At 34.6% G+C, this 17,192-nt stretch overlaps 1 protein-coding gene across 1 annotated transcript; it reads left to right on the top strand.

Annotated features, from left to right (window-relative positions):
- The first annotated feature begins 1,135 nt into the window (after positions 1-1,135).
- On the top strand, positions 1,136-16,666 carry LOC117124971. Its single transcript, XM_033271319.1, has 17 exons — positions 1,136-1,999; positions 2,237-2,621; positions 2,917-2,980; positions 3,471-3,777; positions 4,250-4,478; positions 5,526-5,658; positions 5,951-6,111; positions 6,652-6,846; positions 7,415-7,491; positions 8,186-8,569; positions 8,806-8,888; positions 9,033-9,209; positions 9,375-9,499; positions 9,697-9,823; positions 12,937-13,062; positions 13,984-14,063; positions 14,309-16,666. Exons 1-17 carry the CDS (start codon positions 1,223-1,225, stop codon positions 16,258-16,260), a joined length of 5,382 nt encoding a protein of 1,793 aa, XP_033127210.1. The 5' UTR covers positions 1,136-1,222; the 3' UTR covers positions 16,261-16,666.
- The last annotated feature ends 526 nt before the right edge of the window (positions 16,667-17,192 follow it).

Here is a 17,192-nt window from a genome sequence, read left to right as displayed (position 1 = left end):
GTATCGGGCTGAATTGAATAAATCATAATAAAATTGTAATAATTATAATCATTAAACTAAGTTGTTAAACTAAATTATACTAAAATAAAACCTAAAAATTTATTCGCACGAATCGAAAGCGTCAGTTTATGCGCATGCACATTATTCCATGGCGCATTCACATATTTCTATTTAATTGGAGTTTTTTGTGCAACCAATCAGAGCTGAGGAATTAAGGGAAACGACCCTGTGATTCGCGCGAAAAAAATCGCCGAGTGGAAAACAGGCTATTATGGGAAATCCCAACATTATTGGTCATCTCTAAACCCCAATATTGTAGGCCACCATTTAAAATGAAAATGTGTTATGAAAATATGTGTCCAGTCTTATGTGAAATTAAATCGTCCCCAATTTTATAGACGTTTTGTCCAGTAATTATTATTTTTGATTGTAGTAAATTATTAATTTGTCTATGTTTTGAGAAAGTTATTTCTTGACTGAAATGCACTCAAACAAAACTGATGGGTCATCATCACAACAATTTACAAGCCTAAGCCTATATAAATCACACCCGAAATACTGTATTAGCATCAGGAAGACCGTTTATAACATTAATATTTTTAAAACGGCATATAGTTCCAATTTTGGCACCACTTTAGTTCTGATTTTGGTCAAATCATAATAAACATGCCTAATTAGTATAAATCACTTTAACATTTTCCAATTCCAGTTTATTTCGTCATTCTATGGTATAGAAAATTCTAGCAACGATGTTATGTTATTATTATTATTATTAAATAATAATTTTGTCGTTTTTATGAAAAAGTTATAGCCTATAATTTATGTATTCATGGTTCCACACATTAAAATGTGTACATCAAAACTATATAAGAACGAAAGGCCCTATAAACAACTTGACAAATGGATTTAGGCCCGTATACACAAAAACTTAAGGGGCCAACAGCTAGTAACACTGTGGTAAAAAAAAAAAAAAGTCTTTTATTTTTATTATTCTAAATAGAAACCAAAGGTCTTTTTAGAGGGAGAACTAGCATGGACTCGTGCATGAATTATTGACATGACGTCACAATCAGGCTACGTGCGAATAATCATTCAAAGGATGATTAAAATTCTGTACGTTGAAATAGCACTCGATACACTGTGCTCATGCAGGTGCATGTCGGGAATGTTTCAATGGCGGTGATCATTTAATTTTGAAGTTCTTGATGTGACTGTGGTAAACATGTCCGGAAACGGAGAGCATCTTCAGGTTGTGTTTCTCATTGATACACGTTCATATAATAAAAGTAGTGCATTAATTAACAACGATACAATAGGCCTAACCAAAGCATTAAGTTTGTCAGCACTTAAGATTTTGCAAAGTCTCGTTGGCCTGGGCGGCGGAGGCAAAGGAGGAGGAACAGATGAGCCGCCCCGAGTGAGGTCTGTTCGATGGGGTTATAAATTCTTTGACTCATTGAGGCCTTGCTCTGGATACCGTCATAGAGATTTTCATGATTTTAACCTTACTAATTTTGAAAAGTTTGAAGATGAGCTGAGAAATAAATTTAAAACCGAAGAAAATGAAAGCTTTTCTGATGGTCATTCATCTAAAAAACAGTTAAAAAACACAACAGGTTTAGGCCTAAAGGTATGGAGCCAGGACTTCGCACCAGCAGACCACCTGGCAGTTGCTCTGTGTGAAGTTGCCCAGGACTTTCAGTGGCAAGCACCAGATATTATGTCGCCATCCAGGAATACCCGCAGTAGCCTCTCAAAGGGATCAAGCAATTCTAGCTCTGTGAACAAGTCAGATAAGACGAATTTGACTTTTTTATTTATGGCATGCCCTTGGAATGGAGATGACTTGAAAGAGTTTGTGAAGATGAGGTCCAACCAAATTACTACAAGTGATCTTCTGGAAGTGATTGTACATGATGATGTGCGGACAGACTTTCTTGAAAAGCATCATGTAAAGCTGATTTGGTTTGATACGAGGATAGTTATTTCACATAAATTGGTTAGTATTAAAACTAGGCTAATTTGTTTAATAAAATTAATTAATTACTATAGCCTAAAGGCCTTCAGAGGCTAGTACAGTAGTAATAGGCCTAGTGGAAAAGTCAATGCGATGTATTATTTTTTTATTCTAGTTAAATTTTATGATTTTTAAGAATGTTAACATGAATAAATGATAATAAATGCAAGAGTCGTGTGTATTTTATAATCAATTTATTGATATTATTTTATTTAATAGTGCAAGTGTAACCAGGCAATCCTTAAAGTTGTGCAAGGCATGATGAGAACAATCAACGGTCACCTCATACCGCTGAATGCCATTTTAAGCATGGGGTCACAGGTCACCTCCTCCTTGTCAACTATTCTACATTCAGCCTCTGTCAAAAAATCAAAATCAACACGAAGCCACTCTGTAAGGAAGAAAGGACAACCAAATTTGGGGTCAAAATCAGATGATAAAAAATGTGTGAAGAAATCTGCCAATATTTTTGAACACTTCAACACTGTATCAAATTGTATGACAGTGTCGTCTGTAATGGACTATTGCTGCTGTAAAGCGCACTTAACAAAGCAGAATGAAAGTCAAGCATCAGAGATTATTACAACCCTCTATGTACCTAAAGGTATGTTCCTCTCATTACTCAAAATGAATACCTACTAAAAAAAAATGACAATGAGAAAACGACAGAAAGAACAATGATTTAAAGCAAGTTCAAAACAGTGAAAACGGTGACATACATGACTATAAGAACAAGAAGAAAGATGATGATTAACAGAAACAAAATTATTAAAGCAAGGTGATGCTTGATAAAGACACGAAAACAAAAAGAACCTTGAAACATGTAACAAAAGCATGTTTAAATAGCACAAAATCTTTTGAATCTCATTCTGTGAATATTGATTTTTTGTTTCTGTTAGGTGCCAACTTGGAAGTATTCTGCTGTTTAAAGATCACATCCCTGTCAGCAAATCCAAATTTCAGGTATTGTACTGTGTTATATACATAATAAAATTTTTGTCTCTTAGGTCAGAATGAAGCAAGGCATACACTAATCATTTGTCTGAATACAGCCAATAAAGTGATAAGACTGATAAAGTAGAGCAATGTCCTAATTTGGAAAGACATAGAATTACACATGATTTGTTTGATAAGATTTGTTCGAAACATACATACACTATCCGACAAATTCTGATCAAAAAGTGTAATTATATTTTATAAACATTTCAGTTTTAAGTAACACTGTTTATTGTGTGTACTCTTCCAAGACCTTCACAATCTTGCTGAAGATCGTCGGGTTTGCTCTATATCTCTTGAGGTCACAAGCTGTGGGTCATAACAAAACTGTACCAACCAACTAACCAACCAACCAACACTGTTTATTCTATCCATTCATCACAACTTAGAATAAGTACATGTAAGAAAAGATTTATTTAAAACAATTGTCACAGGCTTTGAAATGTATATTTTACAGGAAGATAACTTGTGTTGAAAAAAGTAGCATTGAACTTAACAAAGCAACATCTGATTGCATAAACGGGGAAGAACGCGAAACAGAACTGATAGATGGAATTAATACAGTTATTAAAGGGTCCCTGCCACGGGACCAAATCCAGCTGCACTGTCTGAATTCCAAATTTGTCTATTCCTGTCTCGGCCTTAAACCCAAGCCTATGCAAAATGAGACTAATCAGAAAGTAGATGATGACAACTATGAGGAACAGCTGTCCAACAGTTTCTCATCTTTAATGGAGCAGTTAGCCAGAAACAATCACATTTTGGTATGATATAACTTACTTATGAACATTTCAGTTAAATTGTGTGACTGTACATTACACTGCATATCATATGTTGATTATATTACATTTATCATGTTTTAGTGAATGCTTTATATAAGGCATATTTTAATTTGAGTACTTAAATAAACCATATTACAATACTATCATCATTCGCTGCACCGAAGAATGAAAGCTTGGGTAAACCTAATTTATTTGCTGATTTTGGTAGTATATTTATTGTAAGTAACTGATATAGTAAAGTCTGATTGTTTTAAAAAATGGCAGTCTAAATGACAATAAAAGAAAATTGAACCATTGAATGTTGGTTGATGTGGGATTATGCTAATTGATGATCTACACGATTAAACCAGGTCAGGCATGGCTGGCCTTTGTTTGAGGGTGAGACTTTAATAAATAAATACAGTACTTTACTTACGTTACTATTAAACATTTTTTTTATTAAACATATATTCAGGTATTAGACGTCTCTCACTCAGAATGGTTAACTAGCCTTTTGGCTATAATGGAACCTTTAACATCCTCTATGGCGTCACTCAGACTAATCAGTCTGAAGAATGCTCCCAACATGCAGAGTATAAAGACTGGCATCTGGTTAAATAAAGATACTGAAAAGTGTCATCAAAGGTTGTTGAAGAGGAATGAGAAGATTGAAGAGGAAATAATTCCAAATGAAAGAGCAATGGGTAATAATGATGACATAATATTGATACATAATGTTTAAAATATGTTTTAAATATTATCTGATACCGTGATCTGGACTTGATACCTGTTTTAGTTACCATTTTATCAAGCAGAATGCATTGGAAGAGTGATGCTTGGCTTTGGCCTAAATGGTGGCATCCTACCAACCCTGATTTGCAACTGCTTGGGCAAGCAAAACAACTTCGTTTTTGACCTCATTAAGATGTTGTATCTTAGTTTTTCTTTGTAAATTTTAATTGATGATTGAATCTGTGTTCGATAACTAATATATTGCGAGCTTTTGTGTTTTTAGTACATTTTGATGGTAAAATATTATATTTTAAAATGCCTATTCCAGAAAGCCTATGAAATGATTGAGGCGTAATCATCGGTAACCATCATCTGGTTAGGGACAGAGGGCGCCACCTGGCGTTGTGACGACATGACTGTGGTACTCAATGCCAGTGAAGTTTGATTATTACAATATTTAAATCTTGGTCAAATTCCTCTTCTGTTAAATGAGTATAGAGTACTACAGTGTTACGTCACGATACAACGTGATACTACTCCGTTGCTATCGTTGCAAAATGCGTTCAACCGGACAACATTTTCTCCACTGACAAACCATTGATCCCAATTTCTAATGTTATTATTAAGATGTTGTATCTTAGTTTTTCTTTGTAAATTTTAATTGATGATTGAATCTGTGTTCGATAACTAATATATTGCGAGCTTTTGTGTTTTTAGTACATTTTGATGGTAAAATATTATATTTTAAAATGCCTATTCCAGAAAGCCTATGAAATGATTGAGGCGTAATCATCGGTAACCATCATCTGGTTAGGGACAGAGGGCGCCACCTGGCGTTGTGACGACATGACTGTGGTACTCAATGCCAGTGAAGTTTGATTATTACAATATTTAAATCTTGGTCAAATTCCTCTTCTGTTAAATTTAATTTTGTTGCATTAATATGTTTTTTTTTATGGTTTCTGGATTTGTTACATATAGTGTGATTGATTCACCTTCTTGGATTTATGTCTTTACAGAGAACAAGGCAGTCTCTTTTGTGGATTTGCAAGAACTAGTTGTCAGGCAATTTCATCCTTATCAACTGGAGTTATGGTACAAATCAGCTCCATCATGTGGTGTCAACTCACAATATATCACTCAACTAACAAGGTACAGAACACAATGGGTGTCAAGGTGTCAACTTAAAAATGTGATCATCAATGATGTCCACCATCACCACCTGTCAACTCAGCTAAATCACAGACCCTATATACATATATAGGGTCTGTGGCTAAATTTAATTTCTATAATTCTATGTACAGTATCTACCATCAGCCTTTAATTAAAAATTAGATTAAAAATTACCATTACTGAATTATTCTTTTTTAGACATTGTTAAATTTCCTTTAAAATCAAGTTTGTATCAATTATGTATATTTTTCTCTATTTTATCAATCTATAGTAGGCAAGGAGCAAACAGCAACAACATGTCAAGTGCACTTGGAAAGGCCATGATGGACCTGAGGGACGTATACTGCAAAGACCATGCTGTACTTAGTAAAAGCTCGCTTCCATTTCCACATAACAACCCTCAGGCAACCAAAGTGACAAGTGTGGTATCTAGTAAGATTTCAGTTTATTTTGGTTTGTTTAGCTATATATTTATTTACTGATCATCTGGTGTTGATTAGAAAAGCTAAATTTTATTGCATATTATAATATTTTTGAGATCACATGATTATTTTATCATTGTTGATAACGTGATAATCTTGAGATGTTTATCCTTTGATTGAAAAATGATAATTGTTGAAAAAATGTAAATATTAACATTAGATTTAAAGAATTTTGTTAGGTGACACTCAATTAAACAGAGACCAAGTTTAAAGATGTTCCCTGAAAATGACAAAAAATCATAAAAAGTAGTACTTCAAAATAAGCAAGTTAATGTCAAAAGTAATTTATATGATATTTTGGGTATTTTTCATGGGACAATACGTATTTAAATGCATTGTCTGGATGAGGTATGATACCAAATATATCACCAAACATTTACAAATGAGCACTGGTTTTAATGAATTTAATGTACTGTGTTTTAGTGAACAAGATGAAGTGTGTCTACTTAATCCAATTTTCATTTTATTATAATATTTTTCTTTGTTGCAGATCAAGCAGAGCAAAATAAAAAGAGGTTGACTAGAGCTAAGAGTTTTGGAGGAAGAAGTGCAAGCAGGACTGGAATCATACTGGAAAATAGTAAGAAACTTCAGAAAAACAAAAGTAACGAGTTAGTTTCCAAAGAGGAGGAAGGAAAGAAGGAGCTACCTGCCCAGAAAGACAAAGCTACTGTGAATATAAATGGTATGCATTAATGATTCTGATGATGATAATGATTCTAACAATGATGATAATTATTCTGATAATAATTCTGGTGGTGATAAGGATTCTGATGATTATTATGATGATGATAATGATTATAATGATGATAAAGATTCTGATGATGGTAATGATTCTGATGATGGTAATGATTCTGATGATGATAATGATTTTGATGATGATAATGATTCTGATAGTAAGATGGTAATTTATTTGCCTCAATATAATATAAATACTGTAGAAGGAAACACTAGTGTCACTGTGGGATTAACAACCCAGGAACATCAAGAAAGAGGAAAGCAGGGTTAAGTGAACTGAATCAACAGTCAAGTGGTTTCCCTTAAAAATAAAAATAAAAAAATCTATAATACACATTATTTCAGCTGGAACAGTAAAATCATAAACAGTCATTTGTCAGTATTGATACTAGTTTAAAGAAGTTGTATACAAAGAAAGAAAAATAACATGCAAGAAATTTGTTCCTTAAATTTATGCATATGAGTATACAAAATACATAAAATATAAGCATTATTACCTTTATTCAATCCATCAGAAATATTAGCAGAGTTTTCGAGTTCAGAAGATCTGTTAAATCATTTAAAGAACAGCTATGGAAATCAACTTCAACAGGTTAGAATTTCCATTTAACAACTTTCCTATTAGATAATAAATAACGAAAGATATAACACTGTTTTTATTTAGTTTTATGTATAGTGTGTTCAATCTGTACATATATCATAATTTTTTTTACATACTGCCTGCCTATTGCATGACAGCACTAATGGCCAAGCGGTTAAGGCAGGGGCACCGTGATCATAGCCAACAATATCGGCACAGGTTCGCGGCCGGCTCGCTCCTATAGTTCTGGTGGTGGAACAAGTCTTCTCGGATAAGGACTATAAACTCTAGGCCCAGTGTACACAAATGCTCATGTGCACTTTAAAGAACCCAGTACATTTTTCGAGATGAGTAGGGGGTTACCCCGGTGTACTGGTTCACTCTGCCCCTGTCGTGGACAGATGAAAGTGCGGCAGTTTACTGGCTGCAGTGGACATGAAGTGACCCTCAGGGGAGGAGAAAGTTATTGAAAAGTGCAACATCTAGTCCCAAGCGCATAGAGACCTCGTTTATCAGCGCTATATAAATCCATCTATTATTATTATTATTATACCCCTTTGTTTCAATTTTTAAAATTTCCAATCCTAACACTTTTAGATGAGAATGCTTAAAAAAAAGAATAAAACGTTTTATTCTTTTTTAGATGAGAATGCTTAAAAAAAGAATAAAATGTTCAACTTTTGTCTTTTTTTTTTTTTTTTTAAAGGATTCATGTCCCTGCCTGTTTGCACAGACTGTTGTTTCCATTGCCAAACACTTTGTAAAAGTGCAGCAAAATGAGAAAGATAATATTGAGGAAACTAAGACACTCCTCAAAAACTGCTTAGTAATGTCAAACAAACAACTTCGGGAGAAGTACCAGAGAGAGGATCACCAGGCCTCTGTAGAAGAGAGGATCCGTGAGGTTATCCTTCAGGTTGTCCTGCAACTTGAAATGGAAGCTCTGTCACCTACTGACATCTTGTCAAGCAAGTGTGGAGAGGGATTCAAAAAGGAAGGAGTGGTGAATACAAATGATGATGATGTATCTAGTGATGGTGAAGAGAAGGAAAATGAATTACCAAGTTGCCTTCAAAATATTGTTGATGAGGTAATGTTTTATCCTACCCAGGTATTATTTCAATATGGGACCACTATTTTCAACTGACATCTTTTGAGAACAGCAGTGATGTAGAGTGTAACACCTGTCTACTGTATTTCACATCACTAGTTTCCAAACATCAGCATTTAATAATATAATATATAATTATAAATGAATGTAGTGTTAGTGTTTTGAATTTCAGAAAGGAAAAGTGAACTATGAACAATAAATATACACTTTTTCAGATGGTTGCCATGCTACAAACAATTCCTTTCCTAGCTGATCACAACACGTTGACCATGTTCTTGCAAGAGAAGTTGTTGCCGAAGTAAGTTAAAGTATCTATAATACAATACACAATTTGAAATTTTTATATAAATATAAAATTTCTAATTGTTGAATTCTTGTGAAACAATAAGCTTAGAAAACTTTCTATCATTTATTGAAGTTATCCATCGTTTACTCTTCCTAGTTATGCAGATACTGTCCCATACATGCTGGTTGGCATATATGAAGGTCTGATGCAACCACTTCCCAGCAAACTGTGCTCTCCAAGTACTGAAGACTTAACGAGTGTTCAGCAACCTCCATCATCGTCATTTGGATCTGTTAGCTCAATGGAAGCTGCAGGATCTATTCCAAGTAATAGGTAAATTTTGCAATGACTAAACTTCATTGTCTGATTGGATAATGATTGACTTGTTGACTAATACACAGAAAATATTGACTTGGTCTAGGAGCTGTTTGAACATTTTACCACCTGTGTATATTAGAATTTTAAAAAAAAACAACTTTTAATCTGTTCACCCAACAGACCGAGGGGATTGAAGCGTCTGCCTAGTCTGGCCAACATTCAGACCAGAACTATAACTGTTGATCTGAAAAAAAATGAAAATAAGCCAAAGGAATCTGGTGGAATGCGGGTCAAGAAAAAGCCAGGTATTGTCACGATCATATTCTTTGCTGCATATATCCAACTGAAGAAGTTTTTTTTGTCATTAGTTTTCATGAATTATTCATAAGTACTAAATATACTATTGACCATTATCAATTCATTAATCAATGTTATATAATTATTATTAGTATATTTTGTTATATTGCTACTATTCATTGTCAGTATTTTGTTTCTTGTTCAGTTGTAGAGGAAGCTAAGAAAGTGAGAAGGAATCTTTTTATGGGTGACAGTCTAGACGATAAAGTTGAAATCAAAACCAGCTTATCTCGGAGAAAATCTGTTGCAGTGATGCAGACCACCCAAACATGGTAGAGCAGTCTTCTTTTACCTTTTATAAATTATTCAACCCAGAATGTATATGTCTTATGTCCACATAGGTCAACCTAATCTACCACTTTTGATGAAGGAAAGAGCTATCAGAATATCTGAGCTATTGAGGCAGTAAACTAGAATTATGCCTTCGTGTTGAATTTGTACACTTGTTCTATGACAGTAAACCATACAATTTGTATTTCTATACTCTCTACACATAAGTTGCTTGTGTGAAGATTTACAACATTTGAATCACATTATAAGTTGCTTGTGTATACAGTAACTCTATACATGAGCAACTTATAATGTGATTCAAATGTTGTATAGTTTAGCAGCTTTAAATGTGGTTTCATGGTTTCTCTCTCTGTACTGAATATTGACCAACTTTTTATACTACAAAAACAAGCTTTACGAATTTGAACAGGGGCATCTTTTAGATCATATACCAAGCACTTATTTTTTAATTTAAAAATAATTCATATTTTCGATATCAACAAAATTCACATTGCTTTGTTTATCTATCGCTTACCAAACAATATTAATCCCAATGATATTTCCTCACTTTTCTTCTAATTATCGTAATTATAATACATGATTCTCAAATAATAACTTCTATACACCATCTTGTCCATCTAAACTCGTGCGACTTTCTATCCTCTTTACTGGCCGCAAGCTTTGGGAAAATCTTTCCTCTGATTTAACAAACAGACCATCTTTACAAAATTTCAAATATACCTTTAAATGGTCCTTAATTCAAGTATATGGTGAGTAAATCTTATTATCGTTACTAATATCTTATTGATAGGAAACCTTTACTATGATTGCGGATGGATTGTTTGTGGTTGTTGAATCTGAGTCTGAATTTGTTTCCAGTCTCACCAATGTACGATCCTTTGTCGCAAATGTCGCATGTGATGAGATATACCACGTTGGATGCATCGCAGGGGGGGAATATAGGGAGGTTAGAATGGGGGAGTTTGATGAGAGGATTAGTATTAAAGCATTTGCAGATGAGGAATCGAGGTTTATTGCACTTAATATTGCCAGGTGACAGCGGTAGAGAGGTTATGCGTGACAAAGTCAAAAGAGATTTAAGATTCGGGGGTTGTCGATTGGCAAGTAGAGGAGGACTGTCAAATAAGTGTTCGATGGACTTGTCGACTTTAAGTTGGGTGTAGTCATTACAGATGTTTTTTGGATAAGAGGTGAGTGTTAGTATGGAAGTCCATAACCAGTGGGATGCGTTGGGAGTCAGATTTTGCGGTCGGAGAGAGGAGATCCTGTCTGGAATGGAAGGAAGCTTTAGTAAACTGTGATTTAACTAGGCTGAAGGGGTATCCATGATTAAGGAGGTAACCAAGAAGTTTATTACAATGAAAAGTGTAGTCGTCTGGCTCAGAACAAATCCTCTTTATGCGTAGAAATTGACTGTAGGCAACAGATGATTTTAGGCGTAGAGGATAGGCACTGTCAAAATTGAGAAAAGAATGGCTGTCAGTAGGTTTAGTGTAAATGGAGGTTGAGATGCGGAGTGTTTGTCAAGTTTAGTTTTAAGTAGTTTAGGTAGTTGATATAATTTAGGAATAGTATAAAATATACCTGATCGAGGATTACTAGGAATTAAACCTAAAGCAATGTCCTTAGTGTGATTGGATAAGCTACTACACATATCAACAAGTTCTTTTTGAAAACGTTCTGTAGGGTCTTTATCTAGTTGTCGATAAAACTCGTTGTTGGAGAGCTGGCAGTTGGCTTCTACAATGTAATCCGATGCATTCATTATGGTAGTGGCACCGCCTTTGTCTGCTTGTTTAATTATAATTTCTTGATTCGTTTTGAGTTGTTTAATTGTTTTTCGTTCGGCGATAGATATGTTGTCCTTGTAATGCGCATTCTTCTGCTTGTTAATGAACGTGTTGAGGTGGTTCTTTGCTGCATTTACGAAGGAGTAAATATGAGGATTTCTGCCCGCAGGTGGTGTCTCGAATGAGGCTAGGTGGTTTGTATGGCTGCACATGATGTGTGTTAGCGCCGGTATCCTTATCTTTAAAATATTCTTTAAGTTCGACTCTGCGAGTGAACTGGTGGAAGTCCGAACACTGTTGAATTGGATGGCTTCTTAGATGGGGAAAATGATAGGCCCTTATTAAGCAGAGAACATTCCCCTTCAGTTCGAATATGGTCAGATGGTAGGCTATTGCTTACATAATCATTTTGCCGACACCTTATCATGGTTTAATTGTAATTAATTCGCCCATTAACTTGTCACTGAACTTATATTTTGTGGTCCAATCAACTAATTGTATTGATAACTTGATTCTGATTGGTTTATTATTCTTTATGTAATGTAAGATCTCCCAAGTTTTCTCACTTTAACGTTGATGAAGATAGCAGGAGCTATCGAAATATCCGTTTGATTTTTTTTATAGCTTAATAAATTGTGTTCCGCAAGTCAAGTATAAGAGACAGCTCTACCCCTAAACATGTTACATATTTATGACAATCGTCTGTTTCATTTGATTTGTGTTGCTGAGTTATGTATATATTGTTGTGTGACTAGAACCAATAGACAAATCAGTCAATCAGTCAATCAATTTCATGTCTTTTAATCTTTAACTTTAAATGTACCTAGTTGAAGCCTGTGACACAGTTGTAAATTAGGCTTCCTATCCAGAAAGTGGGGGTTCCAATCTTTGATTTTTTTTCCTGAAAGGCACTTTACACATGTTGCCTACCACTACCCATGGGTATTAAGTAGATGTGGTAATTACTAGCATTGCAACATCATTATGAAGTACTCCAAGGGTGCGGCGTATGTACTGTATTCATAAGAGTTTGATCCAGTGACTGGGGTAGTAATGTGAAATGCTTGGAGGTTTTTAAGCATGATATGCTATGTATTGAGGACTGACATTATTATTATTATTATTATTACAGTATTAGTATTTTTTGTTGTGTATTTATTATTTATTATTACTTTATTGGTAATAGAAAAATCTTCAGAATCAAGCTACTCTGGATGACTGAACTCACTTAAACATTGTTATATGTGAAAATAGATAGATCAAATTGTATTTATTGTGCAATTATTTTCTTTCCATACTTTCAGGAAAAGCCCTCGGAGAGGTAGAGGTTGTTCTAGGTCAGGTGTTATACTTAAAACCAAAACAGTAAAAGAAACACCTGGCAAACGACAAGTAATTTCTGCTATGCTAGACAAGATGGAAAGAGCAAGGTTAGTGTATTTTTTAAATTTTTTACTTTCATTGTGACATTTAGGAAGTATTTTATTCTCAAGACTGTCTTGTCAAATAATTATGTCTTTCAGAAGATTGATTCCCATAACTTTAGCAGAATTCTGTTCACACTCAAACACAATAATCATTCCAATAATGTGCAGCGCAAATCACAGTAGTGTGGACGGCTTAAAAGTATATGTTTCTAAAGGCCTGTTTACACTATAGCAATAATGATCAACCAAGAAAAGCTAAAAAGCAATTGTTCATATAGAAAATAAAAGAAATAAGAGAATTTTTCACACCAGCATGATTCAATTACAATTTATTGTGTATATGATAAAAAAATAATTTCACATATCATATCAAATGACATCATAATCATGGGAAAATGATAAAATAGTTTTTACTACTACGATTTTATATTTTTCCCATAATTATGACATTTGATTTGTGAAAATATTTTTTTGATCGGATATATGATAAATCGTAATCAAATCGTGCTAGTGTGAAGACTAATCTTATTTCTTTTATTTTCTATATAAAGAATTGCTTTTTAACTTTTTGTCATTGATCATTATCATCATAGTGTAAACAAGCCTTAATAATATTGATAAACAATTGAATGAAAATTGATTTGTGTTTCTTTTGTTGATGTAGAATGTACAGTTATTATACTACTTGCTATTTTAATTGTATTTTGATACAGCATAGTCTATAATTTATTTATTAACTTGTTTCATTTTTATTACCAGACATCAAGACACACTTCTATTTTAATTGAATATACGGTATAATAAACGGAATAAAGTATTGAATTGAAAAACATAACTTAACTGTGTCTTTGTTTCCTTTTAACAGCAGTTCTTAACAGCTTGAGTGTAACAGTTTAATCTCATGTAATATATTTCTTGTTACAGACAAAAACAAAAGGCTGGATCAGAAACTCTTGTGCAAGTAGTCGAAGAATCGCCAGTAAAACCAGTCCATAAAACAGCAGGTACAGAAAGTACATTTATATTAAGGTGTATGCTAGTGTGTTAATAGAGGGCTTCTGAAGACAACCAATTGGCCTGGAAGCCGCTTCCACTTCTTCAGTCTGTGCGTTATGAGGGCCATTGCAATAATTAATGATACTGTATTTATGGAATGTTGTGTATGATTTTTCACGCAGATATTTTTTAAATGTTCATATTTTTTTTCTCCAATTGTATTATAAAATAATTTTGAGTTTTTTTTTTCAAGGTATACGTTCAAGTCCTCGTATTAAAGCAGCAAGCAGCCTTCATGGAACCAAGTCATTTTACTCAAAAACTAATCATAGACACTCACGAAATTTGGCCAAAGCTCTAAATTTGGGTGCCCGCATTCGAGGAATAGAAGCAAGTATGCCGCCTCGCAGAAGTAGGCTTGCTGAACATTCATCCAGCATCCATGATATTCAGGAATCTGAAGATTCTAAAATTTCACAAGAAAGTCCATCAAAATTTCTCTTTAGTGAAATTTTTAGCCCAGAGAAGTTACAGTGTATTCGTAAAATACCTTTACTGGGTTCAGATTCCCCTAGCCACAACACTAGGCAAAAAGTGTCTTTAACTCCAATTAAGCAGGATACAGTACCAGAGCCTATGCTAAAAGCTTCTTGTGTTAAAAAGTCCCTCCTCTTTAGTCCTGTAAAGGTTCAAAAAGACACACTAACAACTGAATGTCTTTCAAATGATGTGCAATCTGGTTTGTTAAAATCTCCATTTAAAAGCCCAATTGGAACACCATTGAGAACTCCTAAAAAACGAAAATGTTTATCTCAAAGTCCACTTGCGACCAGATCAGCTGAAAAATCCAAACAGTTTGAAACGTCTTCCATGTTTTCTGAAAACCAAGAAATTAACATAAAAAAGGATGACGTGTCAAACAAGAAACCTAACATCGACAATAAAATGCATGAATTTCAGAGTACACCACCATTGAAAAAGATTGAATCGCCATCAAATGGAAAGCAATCCAGAAGTAGAATTTCTCCAAGAGCAAAGTCAGAAACCTTAGATTATTGGCCAAGAAAGAAAGTTCGATCTGGTACACCTTCTCCAACTGCTTACAAAACACCACCTCCATCAGCAAAAGACAGAATCTGCACAAGCCCTAGTCCGATGTGGATAGAAGCTCACAAACAATCGCCAACCTTTCATAAAGTGACCCCAAAGTCTGTAGGATCGTCTAACAAGAAATTTTCTCCACGATCTTCAAACAAACGTGTAACTGAAAAGAGTACAATATTTACAAGAAATAATTCAAGACATCAACAGCAGATAGTCGAAGAAAGACTTCAAAAAGCATCAAAGTCAAGGAGGAAACTTTCTATATCCAGTCAGAATCAAACATCAAATATTTATTGTAGTTTTTCCAGTTCTGCAGAAGAAGAAGAACAGGAAGGGGACTTTTTACCGTCAGCCGACCAGTTGTTTACTGAAGACAGATTTCATAATTTAGTTGGGTTAATTTCAAATCAAGGCTTAGATTCAGATTCGGACCCAGAGATTGACTTTCCAAAGCAACAAATACACCTGAATCAGAATGATCAAATTAGAAAAGAGAACTTGTTAACTCCAAGTTATGGATTGAGAAGGAAACGTTCAAATGATAGCTGCAACTCAAATGAGAAACCTTCAAAGGTTTCTAGAAAGAAGACCCCAGATTTCAGGAATACTGGCAGTTCATTTGAATGTTACCAAAAAGCTACAGAACCATCTACAAGGTTAAGTGCTCCAGAGGGTTTTCCTAATGAACCTCATAACAACTTACAGATTCCTATTGGGGAGATTTCATCAACAAGTTTATCAGCATCTTTCAGAAAGCCTTCTAGAAGAATGACACAAAATATGCCATCAGCAGCTTCAGGTGGATCAGCAGTTTCCAGTTGTGCCAATGACCTTAGTTGCTCTCAATTTAGTAACTGTTCTTCATTTGATGGAGATGAAGTATTTACAGAAGACAGCTCTGCACACGAATGCAGAGACCAAGGCTACAGAAGTCCAAGAGGAATGCACACACCAAAATGTAAACACACTCCACTGTCTCTTAGAGGTCTGAGTCAGCTCTTGAGTTCTCCTCTAGTCTCCCCATCCCAAAGAAAATCTCTTGGAGGAAATGAACGGACACGATTTTCCAGAAGAGGGAGTTCGCTTACAAGTCCAAAGTGAGAACTGGTGTTTTTTATCATACGGTAATTCATTTGAAGGAAAAGGATGTTCACATTTTATGTAAAAAAATGAGAGCATAAAGTAAAAACTGATTGTGTTATACAAATCCCTGTGAACAACATATCTATACAATGGAGTATTTGGAGGGTCTTAGTCCGAATTCAGTGAGCACATTCAGGTTAAGTTCAGTCCAGAACTACTCCAATTTGGAAACTCTTTACACATGGAAAGTTTTGATAAAGCTAAATGTATATAAATAAATAACTGTATATCTATTTTTAATTTTCACTTCAAAAGTGCAGATTGTAATTTGTATAATCACCATAACTTGAGTTCATTGTTTGCATTTAATTTGTTAATCTCTATTTTCTTAACTGAAATTAAATTTTCTATCATTGATATCAAATGAATTGTGGATTGCAATATTGTTTTACAACAGGGTGGGGTGTGTGAGCGCAAAGGTCTAAACCTAGAACCAACGGTCCAAGGGGAGGATTTGTGAGAGGTTTAGGCCCCGGATCAACTACTTGATTCACATGTATTATCTGGTTTATTAAAGGTTTTTGCCTAATTTTAGTAATAAGAGAACAATATAGGGAAAAAGCACCAATTTTGGAACAGACATTTTAAAGCATGGATGTGTTTTAGCTGGGCCTACTACCACCATGCCGTAATAATGGTTACAGTCTTTGGTGAGGGGTTGCGCCATTGGGGGGGGGGGCCAGGCTGAAGGAGAAAAATACTTCATCAGGGAGAAGAAAGAAAACATTATACAGTATTTCATATATAAATCCTTTGAACGTCCTCGAGATTTTAAGCAACGCCCGACCATACCAACATACCGTTTTCGTCGAGGGTCGGCCCCCTTCGGGGACATCAGATCCCCCGTCGGGCAAATGATGGTGCCACCCCTGTCTTGGTCTCTATCTTTT

The sequence above is a fragment of the Anneissia japonica genome, unplaced genomic scaffold (assembly GCF_011630105.1).
Source record: "Anneissia japonica isolate Jap-2015-1 unplaced genomic scaffold, ASM1163010v1 scaffold288249_len478412_cov200, whole genome shotgun sequence".
In the NCBI taxonomy this organism is placed as follows: Eukaryota; Metazoa; Echinodermata; class Crinoidea; order Comatulida; family Comatulidae; genus Anneissia; species Anneissia japonica.
The sequence above is the reverse complement of the archived record's forward strand: the minus strand, read 5'-3'. Positions and strand labels throughout refer to the sequence as shown.

Bases quoted from the DNA above. Each gene is read 5' to 3' on its own strand.
- LOC117124971 (XM_033271319.1), top strand. From the start codon at position 1,223: ATGTCCGGAAACGGAGAGCATCTTCAGGTTGTGTTTCTCATTGATACA. The intron at 8,889-9,032 runs GTAAGTTAAAGT...TACTCTTCCTAG, and splicing joins CAAGAGAAGTTGTTGCCGAA to TTATGCAGATACTGTCCCAT. The intron at 9,824-12,936 runs GTAGAGCAGTCT...CCATACTTTCAG, and splicing joins ATGCAGACCACCCAAACATG to GAAAAGCCCTCGGAGAGGTA.